Genomic DNA, 26,541 nt, shown 5'->3' on the forward strand with positions numbered 1-26,541 from the left:
AGAATCATACAAGAAATATAGTTGACATATTGCTTATAGTATCCAAGAAACAGACTAGACTGCATAACTTAAGCTTTGAATGAGGTCGAGGTCAGGTGAACCCTACCTTACGGATATGTACCATGTGTACATGTTGCAAGGAACCCATATACCAAATGCATTGTGGTTCATTATGTCCTTTAATCAATTTCTTGTTTACATTTTGTGCCTATAAGTGTATTCTGACATCATCTTGAAATTCTCATCAAATTCAATAGATCATTACTGAAGGGGAAAGGCTAAAAAGTATCTAAGTACGAACTACTAAAACTGGATCTAAAAATTCGTTGACTTTTAAATAAATACTAATCCCCTTTAGGTTGACCAAATTACAAACTTGAGCAAACCACTGACAACAATGCTGCCTCTACTTAACTGTCACCTCTGAAAACACTAGTGTTATTACTACCACTGGGTCGATGCCTCTGCTGGTGGACTGCTAGTCCCTGAGGGTATGGCCACCAAAGTAGCCAGTACTTTGGTACTGGCCTAAAAAAACAAATTTTGTGTTATTAAAATTTGCTGTTAGAAAATTTTTGAAATTATTTAAAATTAAGGAAAGTATCTTTCTCATGCAAAGCTCTGATTCCTTTTCTGGCTTTGGCTATAATTTTCCTTTTTGGTTTTTGGTCTTCATCCTTTTAATAATCTTTGGATTTTCATATATTTTGGCTTCACGCATAGCTGAAGAGAGTTTTATTAAAATTGTTGAAATGCACGTTTGGTGCAGTAAAATTGTTACCGGTATGTTTTTACTGGAAACGACACACCTAAGTCTTTCCTCTTTAACATCTCTAAGGCAAGACAAAGTAAAGCAGACAACTCAGAATTGGGTGATAATTCTTGTTTATATGATTGGTTAACCATTTTGTCGATCAAAAGTAGACAGTCCTTGATTATATTGACACAAATGTATTCAAATCAGATATTATTATAAATTTATGTACAGAATGACTATGGTAACGGCAGATTATTTCATTGTATCTTCTTTTTCATAACTTGAAAATGAAAAGTTATAATGATCTTATCTTACAAACGCTATCTAATAAAAGCATACTGCAAAAGTTCAGGACTTGTGAATTTAGGGATTTTTGCTGATGAAATGTCTTGTACAGGAGCGCGTACTTTTATTCTCCGTAAATGAGTATCTCGTCCATTCTGGTGGTTTGATAAAATAGCTATTTGAATCATAAATGTCCTTATTGGCTTTTCATTGACATCTTTCATTGGTACACACACCCATCCAACTGGTTCTGACATCTCTATCTGTTCAACCTCAACCAGGTCATTAAAATGGGTACCAGCCCTAATTGAGATTCTGAAAAAAATGACTAAATATTAACATAATTAACCAATTTAATTGGAATTTGAATTATATACACCATAAGCAGCTGTTTTATACGATTTCTGCAATGTTTGCACAGAGAGTTGAAAAATCACTTGTTAGTTTTAAAAATAATCTGCATTCTATCCATACAGTGAAACTTCTTGAAACGGAAAATAGCCTGTAACTGGTTTGTTGAACATTAATATTGTCTAGAGTGACTCTTCTTTGACAAGTGCGTTCAAGTATATATCAAAATACATGTTTTTCAGTGTTAATTTTAGTTTTGTACATTATATGTATAATAAAATCATTTAAGGGGGTAGACCTTGGTTCAGGGAGATAACTCTTTAAATCAGTTAAGCGTTTGTAAAAGTCAAGTTCATCCATGTATTTTAAGCATTTACTTGAAACAGATTGAAAATAATCTATGTAACCTAGAAGCTTAGAATATATTCTTAAAAAATGGTTGACATAAACGTACTGATGATTTTAAGAGTTATTTCCCTTAACCTAGGTCTACCTCCTTAAACACAACTTCTACTTCTATTTCAACTTATTCTTTTTTTAATTTGCAGATCAGGAATAATAAATAAAATATACCTTATATCATGTATATTAATAGTATTTCTTGAAGAATATAATTTATCTTTTAAAGTTGATTATACCAACCATACTAGACCCTCCCTCATAGGAAGTCAAGGTTGTGAAGAAAAATTTAATTGTTATTAGAAAAGTACACGAGTGTGATCTGTGTACAAAGGATATTAATAACTTTTAAAAGGCATGGGAGAAAATGATAAACTGTAAATATATAATGAGCTAGGTGTTGGGATAAATTTTGACAGGTTAACAGAGGGGGGTTGGAGGGGTCCTGATCCGGAAATCCTGGGCTTAACAACAAGAAATCCAGAGGTCCCGAATTTAAAGAAACTTAAATCCTGATATCACCCAATTCTAAAAAAGAATTCCTGGATCCAAAAAGGATTAATCCCGAAATCCCGAGCTTAAAAACACCATATCCCGACGTCCCTAAAACAGGTCCTGCTCCCCCTACCCCTGTTAAACAGTAGTTACTTAGTTGTCATGTAGGTTTTCTGATAACTGGAATAATTTAGTCCCTCCCTGTAATCGATCTCTACTACTTGCGAGGTTAATGTAGTAATCGTAGATCAGCAGAATATAACAACTGAATTATTCGGGGTAGTTTCCTGATTGACCAGATTATCTTCTTTGTTAAAATATATTATAATAACATTGAGAATAGAAATGGGGAATGTGTCAAAGAGACAACAACCAGACAACAGCAGAAGGTCACCAACAGGTCTTCAATGCAGCGAGAAATATCCGCACCCAGAGGCGTTCTTCAGCTGGCCCCTAAACAAATATGTACACTAGTTCAGTGTTAATGAACTCCATGGTAAACTCCAAATTGTACACAAGAAACTAAAATTAAAAAAAATGCAAGACCAACAAATGCCAGAGGCTCCCGACTTGGGATAAAGGCAAATATGTGGCGAAGTTAAACATGTTAAACATATAAACATACACTATGGGTTATATTCTTCTCCTATATTTTATGATATGGTATGATTCTTAACCCTAACAGGGGGGATTGTGCTTGATTTTCATATGATGAAGACATCATTTTTTCAATCAGTTTGAATGAGGTCTGGAGCTAGAATGTCAATCAATGCTAGTAGTCTTTGTTAATTTATGTACCATTGTCGTTTTGCTTAATTTCTTTTGTTACATATATATATTCTGACATCAGACTCAGACTTCATTTAAACTGAGTTTTACTGTGTGGATATTATGTGTTTGTTTATACTACATTGGCTAGGGTATGATGGAGGGTTGATATTTCACAAAGCATGTTATAACCCTGCCACATTGAGCTTGTCCCAAGTAAGGAGGCTTTGGCCTTTATAAGTCTTTTATTAAATGTTTTTTTTTATTTTTTTTTTTATTTTTTTTTACATATTCATATTTTGGAGTTAAGCATGATGTCCATTTTCAATGAACTAGTACACATTTTTGTTGAGGGGCCAGCTGAAACCCATTAGTGGCTGTTGGCTTTTAACTGCTCTATGAGGGGGAGGACAGGGGTAAGGGCGACAGGGAGAAAGGGGGTTGGAGAAAGGAGAAAGGGGGTGGGAGAAAGGAGAAAGGGGGTAGGAGAAAGGAGAGGAAGGCTGGGAGAAAGGAGAAAAAGTTTGAGAAAGGAGAAAACATAAAATATCTCTCCTTTTTTTCTAATATTTCAAGAAAAAATATCTCAAAAGGAGATGTTTTATTCTAATGGGAGAAAGGAGAACGGAGGTAGGAGAAAGGAGAAGAGGGGTGGGAGAAGGGAGAATGGTACCCCCCTGTCCTCCCCCTCCTCTATGGACATGTTGGAAGGGTTGATGATTTTTTGAAATACATTTTTATTCTCAATTTCATTAACAACTACATACAGATCTCTAATTTTAAATAACAAGGCTGGTTTTATATAATCAAATTTTATTGATTTAGACATGTTTGAATAACCAGAATAACCAAACTAAAAACATGTGTGTATACTGTACCACAACAAACATGACAGAACCATATTTTTGAGAGTGGACTTTTTATACAGAAATTTGAAAATTGTGACCATGGTGACAGCAATCATCCTATCCCCCCTACTAGCTGACCGCTGAAAATTTCAATAAGTATTGTGTAAATACAGGTAAAGGCATTATCTGGTTGACAAAAACAAGTCAACAAACTGCGCCTATTCAGAAATATAGATAAATGCAATACTTTGCATTCCAGAATGAGATAAGGCAATTTCCATGATTTCTGGGATTGCTGATCAAATGGAAAAAAAAGATACTTAATACCTGTTTGGGGTATAGCTTTCATCAGCTTTGTAATCTGTGTAGATACATATATCATGAATGGTAGTTTTCTTTCTGAATTGTATGTTAACTAGGTGTGGCTGAGGACCGTCTGACTGCCAGTAAGTGTCTGGAGAATCCTCCCTCAACTGATCAACTCCAAATCCTACAAAAGTGTGTATTTAATGTTAAACCCTAAAAATACTACAAAACAATATCAGGTAAGATGAATTGTATGTTAACTAGGTGTGGCTGAGGACCGTCTGACTGCCAGTAAGTGTCTGGAGAATCCTCCCTTAACTGATCAACTCCAAATCCTACAAAAGTGTATATATAATGTTAAACCCTAAAAATACTACAAAACAATATCAGGTTAGATGAATTGTATGTTAACTAGGTGTGGCTGAGGACCTTCTGACTGCCAGTAAGTGTCTGGAGAATCCTCCCTCAACTGATCAACTCCAAATCCTACAAAAGTGTGTATTTAATGTTAAACCCTAAAAATACTACAAAACAATATCAGGTTAGATGAATTGTATGTTAACTAGTTGTGGCTGAGGACCGTCTGACTGCCAGTAAATGTCTTGAGAATCCTCCCTAAGCTGGTCAACTCCAAATTCTACAATTGTGTACATGTAATGTTTAAATCATAAAAATTCTACAACATCTACAACAGTAACAACACATGTTGGAGGACTAAAATGTTATCTATAGCAAAAAAAATCATAATCTGCTTTATAAATGTTCTTTTAACATTAAAATGTTAATTTTAGATTATTGATTGGTGTTTAAAACCACTTTCACCACTATCATGACTAAAACTTCACTACTGTTCACCACTATTGTGCTAGTTTTTGGCGGTCAGTTTTTATTTGTTGATGAAGGTGGAGAGAACCATCTTTCAGTCGGAAAACTAACAATCCTAGTTAATGGAAATTTGAGTTGAAAGCATCTGTCATGTGTCAGCTAGTGATACAGTAGTTTGACCACACGGTCACAGAGGCCCCTTAATCTAAATGTAAAAACATTAATGTTTTTCATATGTAAGTTATATATTCATAATTAGTTATTTCTTATGTTTAAAATCTTGAAACTATATACATGTACTCATGATACTGTCATGACTTTGGATTCATTATCATTTGTCGGATACCACTTTGCACAGCTGTTGTGGGTACAGGTGAAGCAGTAATTCAAAAGTTCAATGAATATTTTTTTTTTGATATGCTTGTTTTGCACAGATTGGCAAAACCACAAAATCATGAAAATCACATATATCCTCAAAATTGATAGTTTCTTCAATCCAAGAGAATTCCTAAAAGTGATACATTGTACCCACAAAATTAAGGTGGTACCTAACACTTTAACTAAAATTAATTTGGCTCGTTTAATTTTCTTAAAATTTTGTCAAAGTATTTACTTTGACCCTTTGACAAAAATATATGAATTTCAAAAAATTTGAACCAACCATTTAATCAGAAAAATTACACTGGTTATATAGCAGTTTGACAAACACTTATTTTGATCATTGAGAAGCTTAATATTCTCTTATGAACACAACGTCATTAAAACGTTCTGCTGATTTTACAGAGTTATCTCCCTGAAGTGTTAGGTTCCAAATTAAATTATAATATTGTTTTTACCTGGTTTACATGAAGACAGAGACCATACTGCTTGATTTCCAACTTCTCGTAATTTTCCTTCTTTTTCTTCTTTAAATATATCAAGATCAGGATTAGCTGTAACTTTTGTCGCCATTTCTCACATAATCAGCTGATCAGCAACACAATATTAGTTTTAACACATCACACGTATAATGCTGGACTAAGCTATTTCTTAATAATTCCTAGATCTGAAAAATAAGAAAAAATAAATTTCAAAACAATTATTCATGGCATGCATGGTGTGATAATCTTTAGTATAATAATACACATGACCATGTCCATGATATCTGTGATCATGTCTTTGAAATGTAGAACATGCTTAAAGTGTAAAAAAAAAAACATACAGGTATATTTATTATTTGTTTTTATATCATTTTTTTAAATCTCACTATGAGCGGTGTACCTCACGGAAGTGTTTTAGGACCAGTTTTTTTTTTTAACATTTATAAATTTATAACCTTCCTGTTGTAGTAGAGGGCATCAAGAAAGTTTTTGCTGCTGATTGTAAAGTTTGTTCTAAAGTCTGGTCAGATTATGAGCGATGTAAGTTACAGGACAATTTGGACAGATTATGTGAATGGTCAGATATGTGGAAATTAAAATTTTATGCTCCTAAACGTAAAGTATTACATATTAATACTGACAATGACCTGCAATATCGTTATACTATGTTGGATGGTTCTTGAATTTTTATTGCATTATCTGAGACAATATCTGAAAAAGTCTAATTTCCTTGTCCCCCCTTTCAACAGCAATTATTTTTTTATTCAGACATATTTTTGGAAAATTTTAAGTTTCAGTATTAATTAGATTATATAATGCACCAACTGCACCAAATTAAACATTCTTTAATTTGTAATTTTGCTTTTTACAAAAAAATAAAATTTAAGGGTCAACCCCCCAAAAAAATCATGTTATCCCCTGTTTTTTTCAGAAAATTAAATCATTCAAAGAATATCTAAATTACAAACAGCCTTCCAATTTTCACAAATATGATAGATAATATAAAACACTTCTCCATTACTGGTCTGATTTTGTTATAACTAAAGCATGTAAGAAAATTTTGCATTTTTAAGCATATTTTAAATGTTGTCCCCAGGGGTAGTTACTTTCCTGTTACTGCTGCGTTTTTTCAACATGTGGACAAGTCGGAAAGACCAAAGTTTATTTCTTTTAATGCAATGTGAAGAGCATCATTTCTTGAGTGTATGACTCCTATGTTTAGGTGAATAGCAGCCAGTTCAAAAAATTTGAACTCCCCAAAGATTAGAATTTGGAGAAAAATGATTTTGTTGTTCTCTCCTGTTACAGCCTTTTTGTGTACCTTCTGAGAATATTTCAATGTCAGCACTATAACAGTACATGTGTTTTTATAGTATCTTATCAAATTGATATGTAGATGGAATTAAACTTCTACACAAGAGTTAACGTTAATGAACAAAAAGTACTGCATAATTCCTTTCTGTTACGTTCTCTCCTGTTACTTGATCAAAAGTAACAGCATAACCATTTGCTTTTGATAACAGCAGAGAACATTGTGCAATTCTTGTATGGTAGATAGTCATGTAGATAGTAACAGAAAGGAATTTATTTTAGAATTTTTCATTACCAGCTGATTACCTAGGCAGATTTTTCACCTTGCAAATAGTTTCGAAAGATAAATGACATTGTTTGCTGTTATCTTCCAATTGTGACCAATCTGAAATGATGTATTTTTCTTATACTATAAAATAAAGCATTTTTTTGAGAAAAAATCCTATTGCAGGATACATTTTTTTTTCATATTGTACTAGTAAACCACAAATAGTGTCTTAAACTTATTCCTTACTGTATTGCCATTAGAAGTTTTTTGAAATTGATTCACTTTGGCACAAAAATGTTTGGTAACAGGAAAGAACTTGATTTTTTTTGTACCATTTTTAAAATTGCCATTGTTTCCACATTCATGACATTAAACAATTGTTTTAATTACAGACAACAGTTCCTAGATCCTCATCAATGTGCGTTCTTTGATTTGTGCTATTAAAATACTGGGTGTAAAGACATTTTTTTTGTTTTTTTCATATTGCCAAAAATTTGACTTTTTCAGATATTGTATCATCTACAGTACTAGTGAAGGAAGAAAAGGATCTGGGAGTAACTTTCGAGTCTAATTTGACACATGTTTGAAATTTGAAAAAAACATTATTTATGTGATATTTATGAACCAGATGCTCCGCAGGGCGTAGCTTTATACGACCGCAGAGGTTGAACCCTGAACGGTTAGGGCAAGTATGGACACAACATTCAAGCTGGATTCAGCTCTAAATTTGGATTGTGATTAAATAGTTGACACAGCATAGGTTTCTGACACAGAATGAATGTGTTCTAATGAACTTAAAATTTTTGTTTCTCTTAGAGCAATTCACTATGCTGTTGAATATTAATCCTCTCAAAAAAATGTTTGAAGAAATTTTCTTTTTTATTTAATATGAAATTTCAAATGAGAAAAATTGAACCCAATTTTTTTAATCACATCCCCCTTTCCCTTATTCCAAAACTAATCTCAATTAAAATTTCTAATGGAGTTTGCAACAATAACTACTCATTTAAATACATCATAAAATATTAAGATGTAAAAAAACTGCTTGTTATCACTGAATGGTAAAAATTATTTTAATTTATCAGTTGGTAGTAAAAAGTGAATATACATTGTATATTGTATATAACAAAGATTTAAGTTGATTCTGGACAAAGAAAGATAACTCCAATTAAAAAAAAATCTTGCTATTACACAATATTTTGCAATTAGATATTTCTTGCTTACTATTCTGGACAAAGAAAGATAACTCTAATTAAATTTTTTTTTGATATTTCACAATATTGTGCAATTAGATATTTCTTGCCATTGCGCAATACTGTGCAATTGAAAAGACTTGCTATTGCACAATACTTAATATAATAATTTTAGATCCTGATTTGGACCAACTTGAAAACTGGGCCCATAATAAAAAATCTAAGTACATTTTTGAATTCAGCATATCAAAGAACTTCAAGATTTCAATTTTTGTTAAAATCAGACTAAGTTTAATTTTGGACCCTTTGGACTTTAGTGTAGACCAATTTGAAAACAGGACCAAAAATGAAGAATCTACATACACAGTTAGATTTGGTATATGAAAGAACCCCATTTATTCAATTTTTGATGAAATCAAACAAAGTTTAATTTTGGACCCCGATTTGGACCAACTTGAAAACTGGGCCAATAATCAAGAATCTAAGTACATTTTTAGATTCAGCATATCAAAGAACCTAACTGATTCATTTTTTGTCAAAATCAAACTAAGTTTAATTTTGGACCCTTTGGACCTTAATGTAGACCAATTTGAAAACGGGACCAAAAGTTAAGAATCTACATACACAGTCATGACAGTTAGATTCAGCATATCAAAGAACCCCAATTATTCAATTTTGATGAAATCAAACAAAAGTTTAATTTTGGACCCTTTGGGCCCCTTATTATGTTGGGACCAAAACTCCCAAAATCAAACCCAACCTTTCTTTTATGGTCATAAACCTTGTGTTTAAATTTCATAGATTTCTATTTACTTATACTAACGTTATGGTGCGAAAACCAAGAAAAATGCTTATTTGGGTCCCTTTTTGGCCCCTAATTCCTAAACTGTTGGGACCTAAACTCCCAAAATCAATACCAACCTTCCTTTTGTAGTCATTAACATTGTGTTTAAATTTCATTGATTTCTATTTACTTAAACTAATGTTATTGTGCGAAAACCAAGAATAATGCTTATTTGGGCCCTTTTTTGGCCCCTAATTCCTAAACTGTTGAGACCAAAACTCCCAAAATCAATCCCAACCGTTCTTTTGTGGTCATAAACCTTGTGTCAAAATTTCATAGATTTCTATTAACTTAAACTAAAGTTATAGTGCGAAAACCAAGAAAATGCTTATTTGGGCCCTTTTTGGCCCCTAATTCCTAAAATGTTGGGACCAAAACTCCCAAAATCAATACCAACCTTCCTTTTGTGGTCATAAACCTTGTGTTAAAATTTCATAGATTTCCATTCACTTTTACTAAAGTTAGAGTGCGAAAACTAAAAGTATTCGGACGCCGGACGACGACGACGACGCCGACGCCAACGTGATAGCAATATACGACGAAAGTTTTTTCAAAATTTGCGGTCGTATAAAAAGTACAGAGAGTGTTATCTCTTATTCATCATTCTTTTGATTACATTTGTTCATGGATCAAGATATGTTTCTTACTATTTATAAATCAATAGTGCATTCGCTGTTAGTTATGTGACATGTGCCTGGTCACTGAATCTGAAAAAGGCATTCACCATGTTCACAAACTGGAATTTAAGAAGGGCCACAAAACTGGTAAAAAATATTTATCATCTTAGTTATGATGACAGGCTATGTTCATTGGGTTTGCCATCTTTGGAATATCGTAGTGATAGGAATGATATGATACAAATCTACAAAGCACTGCATGGTTTAGATAACATCGACTGGATGAGCCTTTTTACATTAGCACCATCTATTTATACTAGAGGTCACTCATTAAAACTTTTTAAAAAACAGTGTTAGACGACACATCATGCACATAGACTAATTACTTTTTCAATTAGAGTAGTGGATCAGTGGAATTACCAGTCAGATTTTACGGTGACGGCAAAGACTCTGAATAATTTCTAAGTCTGCATTAAATAGTGAAAATTGGAACCCATATAAATTCATATGTTCGTTTTAAGTGTTTTAGCTGCGCACACCTAAATAAGTATTTTTGATGAGTTTATTATAATGTATAACAATGTATACAATGTATAACATATAAATATATTATTATGAGATGAAAAATCACATTACGACAATCCAAGATGAGGTGTCAGTAGAACATTTTGCCTTTGGCTTCTGTAATGACCAAAAGATAAAGGTATATAGGTATAACTAAACCAGGTGTATAGATGTGAACAAATTTAAGGTTTATGACCCCTTCTGTAGCCATTTTTGTATGAATTTTTCAAACTTCAATTGTATCAAAACTACAGATAAAACGAATAATCATGATAATAGAGATAGGCCATTTTGTACATACACCAAGGGGAAACTTGATGTGAAGCAATATTATTTACTCAGTCTGCACGGTTAACCACTAGTCCGATGCCCCAGACTAGTAAAATTTCATTCGGACTAGTAATTTTTTGCAAAAATTTGTTTGGACCAACAAGAAAAATGTCAGTCAGGATATTGGTCTTCGGACTAGTAGTTGAAAAAGTTTTTGGTGCAGACTGTTTACTGTTTTGTTTCATTTAAAAAAGAAAGAGTACTTTGTGGCAAATAAACCAAGATTTTTAAAGAAAATCCACAGCCTTTAATATAGAGATTTTTGTTACAAAATTTGAAACATAGATTACTCACTTGCTTTTCTATGATGTGCTAGTGTTTATTTTTTACAAAAATTTCAAACCAACCTGTAAATTCCAAAATACCTTGTGCTGGGTCACTAAAGTTGAGCGCACACCCATAAAGGTGTACTTGATTTGGTCCATATTTTTATTTGTTTTTACCAATAACTACATTAATAAACTGGTTTTAAGGAAATCAATGTTAGCAATGCACATTGGCGGATCCAGGGGGTTCCAGGGGTTGGAAACCTGCCCCTACCTTTTTTTGGCCAATCAATTCTCAAATCCGCACATCCTGGCATTTACATTTTTCAGAGGGTGATGCCAACAAGACATATGTGCAAGAATCCTCTAGATTTTTCATCTATTTGAAGGTGATTACTGATTATTTATATTGCTGATTATTTTTTAACCAGAGGTTATCAGTTATAGTATGTTAAAAATCAAAATGGAGATATCATATCCCCTATAGAAAAAAAAGTTGAGGGCCAGTTGATGGCCATGTGGCGGACAGTTGAGGGCTAGCTGTTTTAAGCAAAATAGTTGAGGGCTAGGTGTTGAGCATCTTAGCTCAACTCAAACCTGGCCAAGCACTGTATGTTGGATATATGTTGCTCAACTGGCCCTCAACTGAAGCTGGCCATTAAGTTGAGGAAAAGTTGAGCAATTGAACTTTGGTTTTCATATAGTTGAGCAAAAGTTGAGCTTTTAGACTTTGAAATTTTTGTAGTTGAGCAAAAGTTGAGCATTCAGACTTTGAAATTTTTGTAGTTGAGGAAAAGTTGAGCATTCAGACTTTGAAATTTTTGTAGTTGAGGAAAAGTTCAGCGTTCAGACTTTGATTCTTTTTTGATAGTTGAGCAAAAGTTGAGCAATTAGAAATATGACCTGGTGATATAAATGTTATGTGCCATCTGTTTTATCTGTCTTTAGTGCAAATGGACAGGAAGTATTATTATAAATGTACACAAAGTTTAAGGCAAAATTAAGGGAAGCACATGTTTTCAATTTTATACATTTTATTTTATTTTGTATTTTAACTGAACTAAATCTTTGACATAAAGATCAAAAACAAACAGTATTTCTTTTATTATAAGATATCAAATATTCAAGATTTAGGTAATTAACAGTTATTATTAGGGGCAAATCTCAAAGTGATCACACTGTCACAATACCCAAAAGAACCTCAAACATTTAAAATTTGAACTGGGTTTGAGCATGCACATGGCAAGCAAAGATGTCTTCTAGCTATCATGAATAAAATATGAATTTTACAATGGCAAAAATCCAGCTAGCCCTCAACTGGCCCTCAACTATTTGCTCAACTGATGGCCAATTAGCCCTCAACTGGCTCTCAACTGTACTGGCGGCCAGTTGAGCAATGCAGTTGGCCTAGTGATCATTTTTTCTGTATGGGATAGTGTCTTTAACAATATAAAAAGAGTAAAATTACTATATTCAACTGGTAACGATATATATCAATTAAATTAATTTGCATTAAAGTCTGGAAAATCTAGAGGATTCTTATCCGCATCACCTCTCAACATCGTTTACATAACACAAATGCTAATTATTGCTTGGTCAGTTACATGTACATGCTGTGATGTCACTGCAGATCTGAGAATGCATTTGAATGGGGACATAAAGCTGGAACCCCCCTTTTTTAAAATGGCTGGATCTGCCCCTGCTGCATGCAATAATCCTATATTTATCAGTCATCAAATTGCCAAATATCAGAGTGCAAAGATAAAGGCTGTGGATTTTCTATAAAACTTCCATATGTGTTAGCATTGAATCAACACAAGGGTACACAAATTATCCTTATAACTAAACCAGGTGTATAGATGTGAACACTTGTTTAAAAAAGAGGGACGAAAGATACCAAAGGGACAGTCAAACTCATAAATCTAAAACAAACTGACAACGCCATGGCTAAAAATGAAAAAGACAAACAAACAACAGCACACACCAGGTCAGGAATAACCACCAATTGGTGGATTATACCTCAATTGACGTATAATCCACCAATTGAGGTATATTGGTATAGACCAATTGACGTATAATGCAATTTTTTTGTAATAAAATGCTAGTGTGCGATAGGAGCATGATTTTGCAACTTGCAACCTATTTTATGACCCTTATTGAGTCCTCTGAAAGTTTCAGTTTTGTTAAAGACTGCTGCATCTCTTGAGAATGCATGTGTACAGCAATTCTTTTGTTGAAACATTTGTACTATTGACAATGATTGACTTTTAATAATGAAAGTCAAGTATTAACAAAGAGCTCCATTCACCTGTGGAGTTGTACTCATGATCGCATGACTGCAAACAGTAATGATGTCCATTGACAGAGGATTACAGGTAAATTTGCCAATCAAGAATTGACAAGATAACAATAGAAGAAACTGCAAATACAATTATTGATTAGAAGACCTGTAATTAAAGAGATAGAGAACATATTAACAAGCAACAGCAAAATAGAGTGGGAATCTCTTAATGAAGGGACCAAAATACAGATATTGATGGACATAACCATGGTACAACGACAACTTCGTCTGAACAGTGAAGAAGTCTCAAAGATAGAACACCAAGCAAAACGTCTCATATACCTTATACACAGCGCCAGATGTAAACTTCTACTTCAACCATAGCTGATTGGAAGATGCTTTGATCAGGGATTATGGTAGGGTTGGGTCTGGGTGTGTAGGGCAGCCAATTCCAAATAAGTCGAGCTCACTGTATAACATGTTAATTTCAAACGCTTCGGAATTCATGGGTGTAATTAGACCATATTTACAATGAACATTATGCAGAATGCTGCAACAAATACGTAATATGGGTGTGCCGGTGCCAATATAGATGTGAGATAAAATCTTTTACCTTTTAAAGACAAGCTTTTAGAACTATATTAATAAACATATGACAATTGCTGTTACATTACAGTGCGTGCCTAGATCGTAAACGTCGCACAAAGTGCTAATATATAGATGCAACGAAATCTTAAAAATCTTGTTCTATATTTTACAGGGGTTCAAATTAACGGTGGTCCGAGGTCCGCGACCTTCCACTTTTGCAAGCGGACCTTCGTTTTGGTTACTAGCTACGCCCGACGGACCTTCGATTTGAAAGAAAATAAAAAATAACTTCGCAGACCTTTTTATCAAAATTTCCAAATAAACGATCTCAAAATAAATTCTCATCTTTATTATTCATGACAGCAATATTCATTTTATCCAACCGCTAATTTTATACCGAAAATCGTTAAAAAGTAATTTGTAAATCCGAGTGAAATCGTATCTGACTGACAACATCAACATAGAAAAACAATGGATGCCATATATAAACCGGAAATGAAGATAATTACAATACCGGATCAGTTTCCGGGACGGATAAGGGTAATTCCGGGTTTGCCGATCAAATACAATAAAAAAAATAATGTCAGGCTTGAAGTTGTGACAAAATACATCTAAGATTATGAAATATAATCACTAGAATTGAAAACCAAAAGATATATGGAAAAGAAAGAAAGACCAGAAAATATTTTAGGTTGAAACTCAAAATTACTTAATAAGTTTTTTAGTTGACAAATTTCCATGTCAACATCCAATACAATGTGACAGCATTTTTCTTTTATCATTAATACATGTGGATATGACATGCAGATGTTTTTAAAGTGTAAACAAATTACTGCAATTCCAAGGGGTAATTTCTCCTCAATTTTTAGGGGCCTGTAAATAGCTGGAAGTTTCGTACTTTATTATCAAAAATAGTGCAACTAGATATGATACAATGTAACAAAGTAACAAGCTCTAGTGGACTTTTAAAATCGAGTTGAAGTAGTGTGAGCCCTGAGGTAATGATATAATTAGTAATTAATTACTAATCTTGGTTACAACACACCTACCAACAGTGACACCCTACCAAATAAAAAAAAATAAAGATAATATGAATTCATAATATACAAGACAATTATATTTATTAGTTTATTGAACATATTATACAACAGTGACACTGACAATGTAACAAGATAACCTAACACCAAAGGCACAATAATTTTGTATCTTACTGTGTTATAAAATATTTCAAGTAAAAGTAGGACCTGCAATTTAGGTTGTGGACCTTTCAGTTTTGAGTGTCAAAGGTCCTGGACCTTCCAGTACCAAATGTTAATTTGAACCCCTGTTTTATGATGTGAAATTGTCTATTTATATGCGTGGATTAAGTTTTTAGGCAATATGAACATTTTAATCAATTTTAAGTATATGAAAAGGAAAGAAAGTGATTTTCTTTTAGCTTTTAGATCTTCTTATCATATCACGAAAGGCGAATTATTTTACATTTTACTGCTGCAAATCTATTATTCTTTTTATTAGTGCGAACTTGAGTGTAGCAACTTATTTTACAACATTGTCTTTTAAGAATGAACTATTTTACTACATTGTCTCTTAAGAATGAACTATTTTACTACGTAAACATATATAATCCCATTGTATATATGTCCGGTAACTAGCCTAACAATTTTAAACGCAACTAAGAATACATACTTCTTCTTCTTCTTCCAGTAAGCGGCCACCGTCAACTGGTTGACTATTCTGCCACATTTATGGAGTGCGCGCATGTATGAACAAATTTTAATTTAACAAAAACAAAAACTAGGTGAATTTTATATACAAGTGCAAATAAAAACATGTCAATTTAATTACTGACGGAGCTGAGCCTTGAAAGATTCAGGTCTCGGGGCAGAGACCTTACAGTTGGGCAAGGTGTTCCACTCTCTTATTGTTCTAGGATAGAATGACTCCTTCCGAACTGTAGTTTTGCATGATGGAATTCTGAATGCTTTTTCGTTGTTATTCCTGGAAGGACGTTCGTTTGGTATCAGTTTATTTGATGTATCAATCTTTACATAGTTGTTATTAAGCTTATACATCATTATCAGTCTGCTCTGTTTTCTTCGTTCTTGTAGTGTAGTCCATTCTAGTTGTTCAAGCATGTCACTAACAGATGAAGTGTTGTGGTATCTGTTAGTAACATACCTTGCTGCCCTCCTTTGGACCATTTCCAATCTATAAATATCATTTTGTTGGTACGGGTCCCATACTGAACTAGCATATTCCAATGTTGGTCTGACGAGGGACACATATGCTTTTTCTTTTATAGACTTGTTGGAGATGTTTAAGTTCCTTTTAAGAAAACTGATGGTATTGTTTGCTTTGGAGCAGATGTTGCTAATGTGTTTACCCCATTTGAGATCTGATGCAATGGTACATCCCAGGTATTTTGCTGCTGTGACATGTTCAAGGTTATGGCCATGTAGTGTGTAACTGTATTTAGCTGGTGTTCGCTTTTTGGAGATGGTGAGAACGTTACATTTATCAGGATGAAACTTCATGAGCCATTTTGTTTCCCATACAGCTAGTTTGTCAAGGTCCTTTTGAAGGTTTGCTGAGTCAGCATCGGATGAAATTGTGACATACGCAATTGTGTCATCAGCAAACAGTCGTACAGTTGATTGGATCTCCTGGGGCATGTCATTTATGTAGAATAGGAAAAGACTTGGTCCCAGGACAGATCCTTGGGGTACGCCGGACTCCACAGGTATTGAGGTTGATGTTTCTCCCTCCACCACTACTGATTGTGTTCTGTCACTGAGGAAGTTCTTTATCCACTCATTAGTTTTACCTGTTATCCCATAATGATTCAGTTTGTGGATGAGAAGGCTATGACTAACCTTGTCGAATGCCTTTGAGAAGTCCATTATGAGACAATCTGTTTGTTTACCTTGATCTAAGAAGCCAGTTATGTCATCGATGAATTCAATGAGTTGTGACTCACATGATAGTCCCCTCTGGAAGCCATGTTGTAGTGGATACATTATGTTTTGTGCATCAGCATGAGACATAATGTGACTGGTTACAATATGCTCCATTAGTTTGCATGATATACAAGTGAGTGAAACTGGTCTATAATTAATTGGATCATATTTCTTCCCTTTCTTATACACTGGACAGATGTTAGCTGATTTCCAAATACTTGGCACATCCCCTGTTAGATATGAGCGGCGAAATATAATTGTCAGTATAGGAGCAATGTTTGATGCAAGTTCTTTAAGGACTCGAGGTGTTATGTTGTCTGGTCCAGCTGCTTTGTTTGGATTTAGGTTTTTCAGAAGTTTGTTAACACCATTTTCTGTAATATTGATGTCGGAGATGTTTTGAAATTTACCAGACATATTACACTGCTTTTGGAATTCGTGGTTTGATATGTTGGTTTTGTCTGAAAAGGCTTTCTGAAATTGTCCGTTGAGTATATCTGCTTTTTCTGTTGGTTCTGAGTGTAGAGTTCCATTAGATTTTAGGGGGGGTATCATGGGTATTGTGCTCCCATCTGATCTCTTGTGTTTTATAAAAGTCCAGAATCTCTTCATGCAGTTTGGTTTTTCCTGTGGTTTATTCAGGTCTGGTGGTGAGACTATACTGTCGATGTAATTCCAGTAAGCTTTCCTGATTTCTCTCTGTGTACGACGTTTTAGTTCTTTGAATTTGTTTTTGTCGCCTCCATTACCAGATTTTTTCGTTCTCTTATACCATCTATCCCTCTTTCTTATTAGACGTTTGATGTCAGTTGTTATCCAGGGACTACCATCCTTCTTTCTAGCGGTCTTTTTCGGTACATTTTTACCTATGCTTTCTTCTAATTTAGTTTGAAAGTGTGTCCACAGTGCATTTATTCCCTCTTTCCGTTCATTCTTTGAGATGATATCTTTATGTAGGTTAATTAGGTCAACTTTTATATTTTCCCAATTTGCCTTTCTGTATAATGGTATAATCCTTGGTTTTTGGATAGATTTCCGGGGATTAAGATTTACTTCAGCAAAAACAATATCATGGTCAGAAAGTCCGGGTAAGGTTTCAATTCTCATAAAGCTATCTGGATGATTAGTTAACACAAGGTCTAGTGTATTTGGTCCTCTAGTAGGCTTGTTTACAAGTTGTGCCATGCCATTGTCATCTAATATGTCAGCAAACTTTTCATGATTTGCAACGCATTGAGTGTGCAACTTTATTTCTTTGCTAGACCAGTCCCAACCTGGTAGGTTGAAATCACCAGCTGAGATGATAAAAGCATTTCTTACATTGCTAGCTCTTTCAATGCTAATTCCGTATTCAGTATATCCCTTTTCGTTTGATGTTTTAGGGTTGTAATAACTGGAGAGATAGACGATTTTATGCCCAATAATCTCCATCTTGCACCAAACAATCTCACAGTCGGTTTGCAGTTCTGGTACTGATGATGTGATGTATGCATCATTCACGGCTATGAGTACTCCACCTCCACTTAAGTTCCTGTCATTCCTGTAAATATTATATCCTTCTGGAAAATATTGTGTATCTTTTATTGATGCATCTAGCCAGGTCTCAGTTCCAAAAATAATGTCTGGCTTTGTGCTTTCAATAAGATTAATTAGTTCACCTTGTTTGTTTCTTATAGACTGGAAGTTGATGTTTAATACCCGTATAGTTTTAGTATTTTTATCATCTTGGTCTTTTTTCTTTTTTGTTTTCCTCTCTGGCGTTGATGTATGTAGTGGTTTTATGACACCGGTTGATGGACTGTTGATGGAGATATTTGATAGTATGCTAAAAAGTAAAATCACAAAAATACTGAACTCAGAGGAAAATCAATTCGGAAAGTCCATAATCACATGGCAAAATCAAATAACAAAACGCATCAAAAACGAATGGACAAGAACTGTCATATTCCTGACTTGGTACAGGCATTTTCAAATGTAGAAAATGGTGGATTGAACCTGGTTTTATAGCTAGCTAAACCTCTCACTTGTATGACAGTCGCATCAAATTCCATTATATAGTCACCGATGCGTGAACAAAACAAACAGACATAATAGGTAAAAATGTCAAAAATAGGGGTACAGCAGTCAACATTGTGTTATCATCTTAATCACTATAAAAACAACAAATGTAACGAAGAAGCACAAAAAGGCATACATCAAATTAACTCATTTTGATTATATTATACGATTATATTTGTCTATGTAAAATGCACCCATCAAGGAAGGAGGGTATGGGTACTGGTGTAAAATTGCGCGTTTGAAATTCGCACAGGTAGACATGAAATAATTTTGTCGTTCAAAGTATGTCGGGATGCATAAATACAGTCACGCAAAATAGATATAACAAACACTGACTTAGCAGTTAAAGTAATAATAATAAATAAAATAATAGTGTGGTTCAAAGTATGACGTGATACATAAGTACAGAGTCACGTAAAATGTATATCACAAAAAAAGTTGGTTAACAGTAAAAGTAATATTAATGAATAAAATAATAAATTGATTTGAGGTGCTGAAAGCTAAGGAATAGCAGAAGGTGGAGTAATTTGGACAGTTACACATGATGCAATCCCATGCAATGGCTGAGTCATTTACATGTTCTAAGTATGACTTGGTTTGCATAGACTGGCAACTGACATGGTACCATTGATTGCATGTATCACAAACGATACCTCTTTCTTGCCATGCTACTGGTTGGTCGCATGTGCCACATGGATAAACAGTTCCACTTGTATTTGAACATTCAGGTCCAGGTTCATACAACAAGATATATGTGAAACTACAAAAGTGATCCTGTATATAGCGGTGGAGGATGGAATTATTCAAATTATAGTGTAAATATATTCCTACTTGTATGGTGGTGGGTTTTGTTTTACATGCCTTAACGGTGTGGTTGTCCTACAAAGGATGTGAAGATTTGGAAGAAGAAGATTAAATGCAATATGTTATGTCACTATACTAAACTAGGAATGTTTGACAAGTTTTCATACAATAATATGGTTTTAAGAAAACAATGCTCCATTTTGATAGAATAATTTCTTTTGAAAAACAAAGAATTATACACCAATTGGTCTATACCATTATACGTCAATATTGGTGGATTATACGTATAATCCACCAATTGGTGGTTATTCCTGACCTGCACACGACAGTTGTATGTGGCGTTTGGTGTGAACACGGCCACAGTCTTGTTAGAAATATTTGATTACAATTTACAACATGTGTTACACGCGGAGGTTACCTGCTAAACCTGATATCATTCAGGACTATCATGTCTATCTCTTGAATTTTCGGGGGAAATATGTTCGACAGTAAACAACAGGATGATTTATAAGTAGGTTCTGAACATTTAGTTTCCAACGGAGAATCATATAAAATGCATCTATAGTACCAGTGATCTATTTGTACAACAACGCACCATAACGAAGCAATATTACGAAACCTTCTAGTTTCGGCAGTCAAGATCTGTGAAGCATAAAATTTATACAAAATGTGTAGCATTTTTATTTAGTTGGCACGTGCTAAACTTAAAGATATTTGTCATCGACTTTGTGTGTCTGAATATTCTGTCATGTCAACCGTAAACCGAGCGTGTGGTAATGAAGATATTTAGCTTTAATTTTAGGAAAACTAATTGATTTTATATTTAATGATTAAATTTAATGCAATAGATTTTGGGATGTTCACAATTGCAAATGCTGTAGAATTAAGGAATAACAGTACTGTAGTTGAAGAGTTGCCACCGTCAATTGGGGTACACGACAACTCGTACTTTCGGCAAGTCGTACTCGACCAACTCGTACCCTATTTTTGCCAACTCGTAACCATGTTTTATTTGATATTATTTATCAAGTTTATATGCATAGTTATTGTAACTTTCTTTCGTATATCATTATAAAATGCTAATCGTTATAATCATTAGTATTCCTTAGAATTGATTGTTTGAAATTGTTTGCACGGCAATTTATTTGATATGCACATTAAAATAATTATGAGTACACAATATGCTAATCAGTGGTCATTAGTGGATAACATACCTACAAAAATAGAATGGATTTGTTAAAAGTAGAATAAACAGAGAGAAGTAAATGAAAACAAAAAATCGGTATAAGTGCGGCACTATGATCATCAAAGGCCGTTGAGTTATACTTAAACAATCACCATCCTCACCGAAAAGAAAATGCATGGCTTAAACGTTGTAAAAACCAAGCTTAGAGAAAAAATATATAAACTATGGTGAAATGTATGATCATCTTCAATTGCAATCATGGTTCGTCGATATATAAATTGTGAAGCAATGATCAATCAATTAATCACCGGCACGCGAACTGCAATAAATAATTTGTGTATTAAGGTTTATGTTTAAAGGCTGTGGATTTTCTATAAAAATCTTGATTTATTTGCCACAAAGTCCTTTTTTTTTTAAGATATCGTCTGATTGCTCATGAGACAACTCTTCACTAGAGACCAAAATGACACAGAAATGAACAACTATAGGTAATCGTACAGCCTTCAGCCATGAGCAAAACCCACCCATACCTCATAGTCAGCTATAATGACCAGTAAAACAATTCAAACGGAAAACGAACTGACTGCCATACTTATTTAAAAAAAAACAAAAAACAAAGTGTTAACACATCAACAAACAACGTGTTTATCGCAATATTCAGTAAAAAATCTCTTCAAATATTCTAAGGATCGAGCACACCTTGACACTTGAGAATTTTTTTCAGATACAAATCCTATCAGTAGATAAATCAGTAGGTGAATAATAAAATATGAAGCATTATAATGTTAAAAATATTTTCTACTAACACGAAAAAACTAAGACATGTTCAACGCAATGTTCAGTAAAAAATGTCCTTTTCATATTCTATGGATCTACCTCAGGGTGCACTGGGATACTTCAGGGAGTTAAAATATCCATATCTACTGATATAAACGTAGAAAACTTATATTATAATGCTAAAAAAATATTGGGTACGACTTAGAAGAAGTACGAGTTGGTAGAAGTACGAGTTGCCGAAAGTACGAGTTGGCTGAGTACGAGTTGCCGAAAGTACGAGTTGACATGTATCCGTCAATTGTAGATTTGATGGTCGCAAATGCAGTTTTACTGGCGACGCGTAGCGGAGACAATAAAACGGAGATTTGCGACCGTCAAATCAAAATTGACGGTGGCAACTCTTCAACTACAGTACTGTTATTCCGATTCTAATGCATTTCAAAATGAAATAATACGATAAAACTTTGAAAAATGTCTAAATTTAACAAATAAAAAAAAATCCGCAAAACTTCATGAATGATTTTGGCGCAAAGACGTCATGATTGGTAACATGACGTCATACAAATGAAAACTAACAAACTGGAGATTATTACGTTACCTGTACGCTTCAAATTCGGATAAAATAACATTAAAATGGCAAATTCGAGGTAGGTGTTGTTTTATTTTCGATTATATAGTATAGTAATCAAACATTTGTTGATTTCAAAATGGTTGCCCCTCCTTAGTTACGCCTGGTCAACTGTGTATTTGACGGCAACTTTTAGCCAATGAAAAAAATCGTTACATACAAATTACATTTAATGAATGGCTATTATTTATTTTGAATTTATTGAACCATAAAACTAATTTTTGACTCTTCACATTGAATAATCCGCGAAGCGGATTATGTAAAATGTGAAGAGTCAAAAATTAGTTTTATGGTTCAATAAAATCAAAATAAATTATTGCCATTCATTATAAATTAATTTCTATCAAAAATAAGGCTCAAAGAACTTTTTATATTATATATATTAACAATAACAACGTACACACATGTTGGCGTATGAATACACAACGTCAGAGTGGGCGTGTCGCCATCAAAATTGGCAACATTGAAAATAAAACTAATAATTTTAACCAATCAGAAGACAGTTAATACAACAAATTTATTTATTAGAATTTAGTGTTTACAATTTTTTTTCAGGTGGGATACATGTAGAACAACTAGGACTAGTATAGAACATCTTGTGAATTTTTTTGAAAAAGGTAAACTAGTGTGGTGGAATGTAGTTAAATGTGACTGCATGGCATTTGATTCATTAGAAAACATGTAAGGGTGTAAATGGAAGAATCTGTTTTTGTGTAAGGGAATAAAAAAGGAAACACTTTCCTGTGCTCTATTATAAACACATAAGGGACGACATCAAAAGTTCAATGTAGGATAAAAAAAAGTTAATTCACATAGTTTTTTTACTGACCCAGTGGCGGATCCAGAACTTTTCCTAAGGGGGGGGGCGCTCCAGTCATGCTTCAGTGATTCCCTATATAATCAACCAAATTTTTCCCACGAAAGGGGGGCCCGGGCCCCCAAGTGCCCCCCTGGATCCGCCTATGTGACCCCCTCCCCACCCCCTCTCTTAACTAAATTTGGGAAAAATTGATTTACCAATCGATTTTATATATACAAAACTTGCAGAATTTTACCCCCCCCCTCCAAACTATTTGATTTAAGTTTTTTATCCTACATCGATCTTTTGATGTCGTCTCTAACTTATTAGTGAATAAACACCTTTTGAGGATTTGACACCAATCAGTGACTTTGAAGTTTAACTGTTTTTATTACTGTCAAAACATAGTTCCGATATATGTCTTCTGTCTGTGATATATCATATATATAATCATCAAATCAAATTAACTAAATAATGTTTTAATAACTACACCAATGAAATTATGTTTTCTAAAAATATTAACTTTATTGACTCTATCACGGATAAATTTCAAACTGAAAACTAAAAAACAAATCTTTGAAAATTTTTCACTTGTTCCTATGTAATAGTACTGTCCTGGCAAATTTGTTTTTGCTTTAAAGTTTTTTTTAAACAATTTAGTCTTAATTATCATATTATATAAAAATAATGTTGATTTCTGCTATTTATAAGACATGTAGCATATAGTAGGCTAATGTCCAGCTGATAATTCAGAAGGAGTAGGCTACTGTCCTGGCAGATTTTTTTTTTCGTTAGTAAAATAAATGATCATATAATTTTATATATTCTCTAAGCTTATATTTCAAACTTTCCAATGAACTAAAATTTGTTTACCAGACTTTTATTTTGAATTAGATATTAAACTTTATATTTTGATTTTGAACTAATTTCAACAAAATTTCTAACGTAAAAGGCTACTGTCCTGGCAGGGATTTTTTAACCTTTAAAAGAAGAAAAAATATTAAATCATAGATTTTTAGAAAGATTATTCCTTCAAATTTGTAATTGTAAAAAAAATATTATGCCAGACAATTGTTCTGAAGAAAATATTACGATTATAGGTAAACTTTTCTCGACAATTTCAGCCATTTTTTTCTTAGGATTTAACGGAGTGAGCTACAGTCCTGGCAGATTTTTTTGACGTTAGTGACATAAAAATTCATATAATTTTATATTTTCATAAAGCTTATATTCTGAAGTTTCCAATGAAGTAACATTTGTTTACCAGACATTTATTTTAGAGAAGATATTTAACTTTGTATTTTGATTTTGAAATAATTTCAACAAAATTTCTAACATGAAGGCTACTGTCCTGGCAGATTTTTTTACCTTTAAAAGATGAAAAAAATATTGAATCATAGATTTTTAGAATAAATATTCCATAAACTTTATAATCGTACAAAAATATTATGCCAGACAGTTGTTTTGGAGAAAATATTTCAATTATAAGTAAACTTTTCTCGGTAATTTTAGCCATTTTTTTCATAAAATTATACTGTCTTGGCAGATTTTTTTTAACTTAATTATTTTTTATTTTCATTTTTTTTACAAATAATATAAGTAAATTCACTGTTCTTTATTATACAATTTACATTTTAACAATTTGTTGAGTAAAACAAAAGTTACAGATAAAAACGTATCGAAAATAACTGTCCTGGTTTTATCTGTCCTGTTAATACTGTTAATAGACCTTCCCCTATATCTATATATTAAAAAAATATATCAAAAAGACAAAGTTAGCGAAAACTATAGTTTTGTTCCACAATTTCATTAAATGCCATATTGTACGTTATAATAGTTACTTGTCTTACTGGTGTTTAGTTATTTCATAGAAAAGCTTTTCCTGAAACAATGGTGTTGAGTTACCAGCCACTAATTCTACACAATGGTAGCGTTATTTTGATTTTCTACACAGAAATTTTGAGCTTTGATTTTGTTCTCCCTATTGTTGAAAAATGGTAATGATTTGCTTAAAATTATTCTCCATTACACAAAAGTACATAAATGTATATATTCTTTCTATTATTGAAATATTATTTATTCTTTGTGGCATAATTTTTGTTTAAAGTGAAAGTACACATATCACAGCACGTGCAGATTTGGGGTTATTTCCTTGCCCCCTTTCCCCCATTATTTTTATTTTTTAAATAAAAGGCCATTTTCAAATTATTTGTGTTTGTGTTCAACATGTTCAAAGAGGAGATTCCTCAGGCTCTCAGATGTGCAATAGAATGTCATCATGGCAATTGACATTGTCATGATTACAATGTTTCAAAGATTTGTATAAATTTAGTAAGATCTTATGGATGACATCAAAAGTTCAATGAAGGATAAAAAACTTAATTCACTTCACATAGTTCATGTAGTTTTTTCACTGTTTGTAAAACTATCAGAACCAACATCTGTGTTTTCTAGGATGACCAGGTCATTTCAGGTGATGACCTTGTACTGAATCTAGGATAATGACATTAAAATCACTTGTTTGAGTATCATGCCTCAATTTCCTTCCTAAAAGTCACTTATTTAAGTATCATTATTTTAATAACCCCACTAATTTCAACACTACCCAACAGTGAAATGATTATCACGAACAACTGAATTTATTACTTAATCTGAAAGATGAAACCTTGAAGTTTACAGGAAAAAAATTAATCCCACTGCTGGGAAAAATCTGTTAAGAAAATATCAGTTCATTATGTAAAGCCATTATTTTAGCATTGTTTCAACTATAATAGAATTTGCAGACAAATGATAGAATCAAAGGCATAAACCTTGCTACATAAAATAAACAAAAAGTTTTTTTTTTCAATTTTATTGATGAAAAGATATTATTCATGTTATTTAAACTTATGTGTTTAAAATTTTGGTAAAACTACAAAATCACAATTTGTGACAAAACTTCAAATTTGCTACTCAAATAAGTGATATGAAAATCACTTATTTCAGTAAGTCCCCTGACTGTTCTAGTGTCTAACATTTTTATGATTTGCTTGATCTTTTATACATATTGCAGAGTGTCCATGAGGATGAAGATGAGGCACCAGATTTCCCAGAAGACTTTGGTGATATGGTTATGGTTGATGAAATAGGTTCTGACGAGGATGATACCATTGCACAGGTGTGAATTTAATCTG

General features: G+C 33.1%; 2 protein-coding genes across 4 annotated transcripts in view; one reads left to right on the plus strand and one right to left on the minus strand.

The window, feature by feature from the left end:
* Nucleotides 1-952: 952 nt before the first annotated feature.
* LOC139486501 (anaphase-promoting complex subunit 10-like) lies at nt 953-20,525 on the minus strand. Its single transcript, XM_071271402.1, has 4 exons — nt 20,397-20,525; nt 5,871-6,079; nt 4,231-4,393; nt 953-1,357 (listed from the first exon to the last, which is right to left on the minus strand). The coding sequence occupies exons 2-4, from the start codon at nt 5,983-5,985 to the stop codon at nt 1,078-1,080; spliced, it is 558 nt and encodes a 185-aa protein (XP_071127503.1). The 5' UTR covers nt 5,986-6,079; nt 20,397-20,525; the 3' UTR covers nt 953-1,077.
* Nucleotides 20,526-25,226: 4,701 nt separating this feature from the next.
* Nucleotides 25,227-26,541, plus strand: part of LOC139486504 (beta-alanine-activating enzyme-like) — a 54,102-nt gene continuing 52,787 nt past the window's right edge. For 2 of the 3 annotated variants that reach the window (XM_071271404.1, XM_071271408.1), the window contains exons 1-2: nt 25,227-25,365; nt 26,421-26,525. In XM_071271404.1, the coding sequence (XP_071127505.1) occupies nt 25,363-25,365; nt 26,421-26,525 (108 nt within the window). In that variant the 5' untranslated portion in view covers nt 25,227-25,362. The remainder of the gene's footprint in view (nt 25,366-26,420; nt 26,526-26,541) is intronic. The other variant, XM_071271405.1, reaches the window with a different exon arrangement.

This window comes from Mytilus edulis, chromosome 8 (genome assembly GCF_963676685.1).
Source record: "Mytilus edulis chromosome 8, xbMytEdul2.2, whole genome shotgun sequence".
Taxonomy (NCBI): domain Eukaryota; kingdom Metazoa; phylum Mollusca; class Bivalvia; order Mytilida; family Mytilidae; genus Mytilus; species Mytilus edulis.